The sequence below is a fragment of the Boleophthalmus pectinirostris genome, unplaced genomic scaffold, assembly GCF_026225935.1.
Source record: "Boleophthalmus pectinirostris isolate CB_2022bp ecotype Guang Dong unplaced genomic scaffold, ASM2622593v1 HiC_scaffold_9, whole genome shotgun sequence".
In the NCBI taxonomy this organism is placed as follows: Eukaryota; Metazoa; Chordata; class Actinopteri; order Gobiiformes; family Gobiidae; genus Boleophthalmus; species Boleophthalmus pectinirostris.
In genome coordinates, this window is record NW_026571541.1 from 4,729,017 (window position 1) to 4,732,004 (window position 2,988).

General features: G+C 39.4%; 1 protein-coding gene across 1 annotated transcript; it reads right to left on the reverse strand.

Moving 5' to 3' along the window:
* Positions 1–505: 505 nt before the first annotated feature.
* On the reverse strand, positions 506–2,511 carry LOC110167677 (protein lingerer-like). Its single transcript, XM_055147834.1, has 7 exons — positions 2,495–2,511; positions 2,381–2,414; positions 1,659–2,225; positions 1,342–1,513; positions 1,152–1,261; positions 890–1,058; positions 506–812 (listed from the first exon to the last, which is right to left on the reverse strand). Exons 1-7 carry the CDS (start codon positions 2,504–2,506, stop codon positions 713–715), a joined length of 1,164 nt encoding a protein of 387 aa, XP_055003809.1. The 5' UTR covers positions 2,507–2,511; the 3' UTR covers positions 506–712.
* Positions 2,512–2,988: the final 477 nt, after the last annotated feature.

Consider the following 2,988-nt stretch of genomic DNA (forward strand, 5'->3'; position numbering starts at 1 on the left):
TATTTTGGATTGCACTCTTTGACTGTCCCTGACAAACCAGGAAGGACAAATCGAGAGCTCGGACGTTATAAGGGAAAAAGGCCAAGAGGTGAGAGGCAGTGTGGGCTCTGTTTCTGATGTTTAGTTGGCAGATTTTATATCCTTCCACTGAAATGCAGTTTTAAAAGTAGACGTGTAGTGTTAAATGAACTTCCTGAATAGAGAGGTGTTGGGCAAATGAGAAGTTGAGACATTTTCTAAATGAAAATAATGTTTATGTTTGGAAAATACTACACTTTGTTTTGCAGTGTGGTTTTGGCACCCTTTCATTTGTTAACATCATTTTATGAACTCTTGGGCAAATGTGGCAAACTTCATTCATTACAGTTTTATCTAAACACAATTCCACTTTTTTAGACAAATATATATAAAACATCAATAACAAGTTACAATCATGATCTCTGTTTATTGTTTAATGTTTTTTACAATATAATTTAACAGAAAATAAATTAGGAACAATTCTTAATAAATTATTGCAGTTCATTATTGACCCAAAAATACATGTTAAATATGATTATTAACACATTTAAAACTCCTTCAATACAAATGTCAGTTATTTATTACAAAACTGGGTAAAGAAGAATCATAGAATCATGAAGAAATGCTACTGATTTGCTGATCACCTGTAAGGATTTTTGCTTGTTTGTTTGTGGCTGTAGATGCAGGGAAATGTCTAAACCTTACATGGACAACCGAAGCGGACCTTGTATTCATTGTGGCGATTTTCACACTGGCCACATTTGTGGCAAGCACAAGTTTCAGGGGGGCTGTTGCTGAAATTGTAGAAAAAAAACAGTTACTTAGTTTTCATTAGTGGACAGAGAAGTGTTATAAATGAAGATGAACCTACAATCTTTGTCCAATGAAGACAGCAGGTGGATCGTTGAGCTTGTTCTGAATTTCAATGTGAAGTGGCCGTTGACAGATTTGTCCAGGATGTTTAGCTCTCAGTTCACACAGCAGTTCCAAGTCTCCAGTGCCACTGGGCTTGTCTGTGCTAAACCACTTGGTCCAGCACACTGGCACAAGAAGAAAAAGTATATAATAATAAAACAACAACAGTATTGTATAGTTACAGACCAAAAGACAGTTGAAGTTATTCATGTACATACCTTTGGGATGACAAAACTCGTGAGGGCAGCGGAAACGCACCATATAATCTCTGCAATCTGACTCTATTTGGTCAGAGTTTTTACAGACAAATCCATTGATTGTGTCTGACCTGTTGAAGACAATTCAGTGATTTAAAAGAAATGAAAACACAACTCATTCAACAAAATTGCTGTGTGATTAAACCCTTACACTGCAATGATGTTCCCTGTTGAAGATACACTCTTTCCACATGTAGTGTTGACCTGAATAGCAAGAGGCTTGTGGCAGATCATCCCAGGGAATTCGTGGTAAAGATTTTCTAGGGTCTCCCAGTCTCCTGATGCAGTGGGATCATCTCTGTCAAACCAAGGAGTCCAACATTCTGCAATACACAGTTTAGCTCATGAGTCTGTCTGTTTAAACACCTTTTACATACAGTGTTCTAATTTAGATGAACACCATCCAAGCATACATATAAAAATGCTAATGCCCATGAAACATGTTCTCATTATTCTCACATGACTCACCTTGCGAGCACTTAGTGTGGTGGTGCTTATGGGTTGAAGTGCTTCCTTTACTGCCACCGCTGCCTCCACTGCCTCCACTGCCTCCACCGCTGCCTCCACTGCCTCCACCGCTGCCACCACTGCCGCCGCTGCCTCCACTGCCTCCACTGCCGCCACTGCCGCCCACGCTGCCTCCACTGCCGCCACCGCTGCCTCCACTGCCGCCGCTGCCGCCACTGCCTCCACTGCCACTGCTGCCTCCGCTGCCACCACTACCACTAGTACTGGATTTATTTTCCTCAGTGATCTCAGGTGAACCATTGCCCTCCTCACTGCCAGTGCTTGTATCACTGTCATTATCGCCATCATCTTTATCTTCATCACCACTGTTCTTCTCTTCTTCAGGCGTGTCATCTTCTTCACCAGTCTTGTCCTCATTACTGATCACATCATCAGTACCATCGCTGCCCCCACTGTCCAGAGTGTCATCATTTTTCTCCTCTGCACCACTACCTTCCACTTTAAAGAGTTGTTCTTCATACATACCACTGCCCTCAGCCTCATCAGCAGCAACTTGGTGGTATGTTTCTAAATGGGAAAAGAAATACATTTAGTACATTTTGATTGTCTGTAATGTTACATAATATGGTGGTAACATTTTTATCATTCTTATTTGAAAATGTTGAATTAACCAATTTCCCACATAATAACATGAAAGTGAGAGCAGCACATTTTAAACTTACGTAGTAGAAGAGCAGCAACTACGACTGTGAGTAACTATTGGGAAGAACAAAAACACAACAGACATGAGTGGATGCAGCAGCACAGCAGGAATGTCTAGAAAGTAAGTTTCTTACCAGTGTCTTCATTTTGATAGTTGAAATAAGCTTCACAAGAAATGACCAGAGATTTTTGAGAAAATATGTACAATGTATGTACAATTCTCTGCTGCTTCTTTTTCTGCTCAGTAGAAGGTAATGACTTGATTTTTATACTTTCAAAATGGGCAGGCAGCCAGGCAACACCCACATCACATAAGATAGTACGTATCAGCTATTACAGGAGTAATAATTATTAAATTAACCCATTAGAGTTACGCCTTTACTATAACAATAGAAAATGGTGGTTAATTGCGTGCACCTCCTTTGTATGGCATGTTTAAACGTTTTCATGACCATTAAAGAAAACAATAATTACACACATTATCCAAATACTATTCAGGTGTGAATCCAATCAAAAGGAAGATAAAAAGAAAAAAAGACAAAAGATAAAAAGATATACCAACAAATATAGCAACATTCACAGGACTCAAGAAAATAGACAATTGTCCCAGAGCACTTCCTGTTATTAA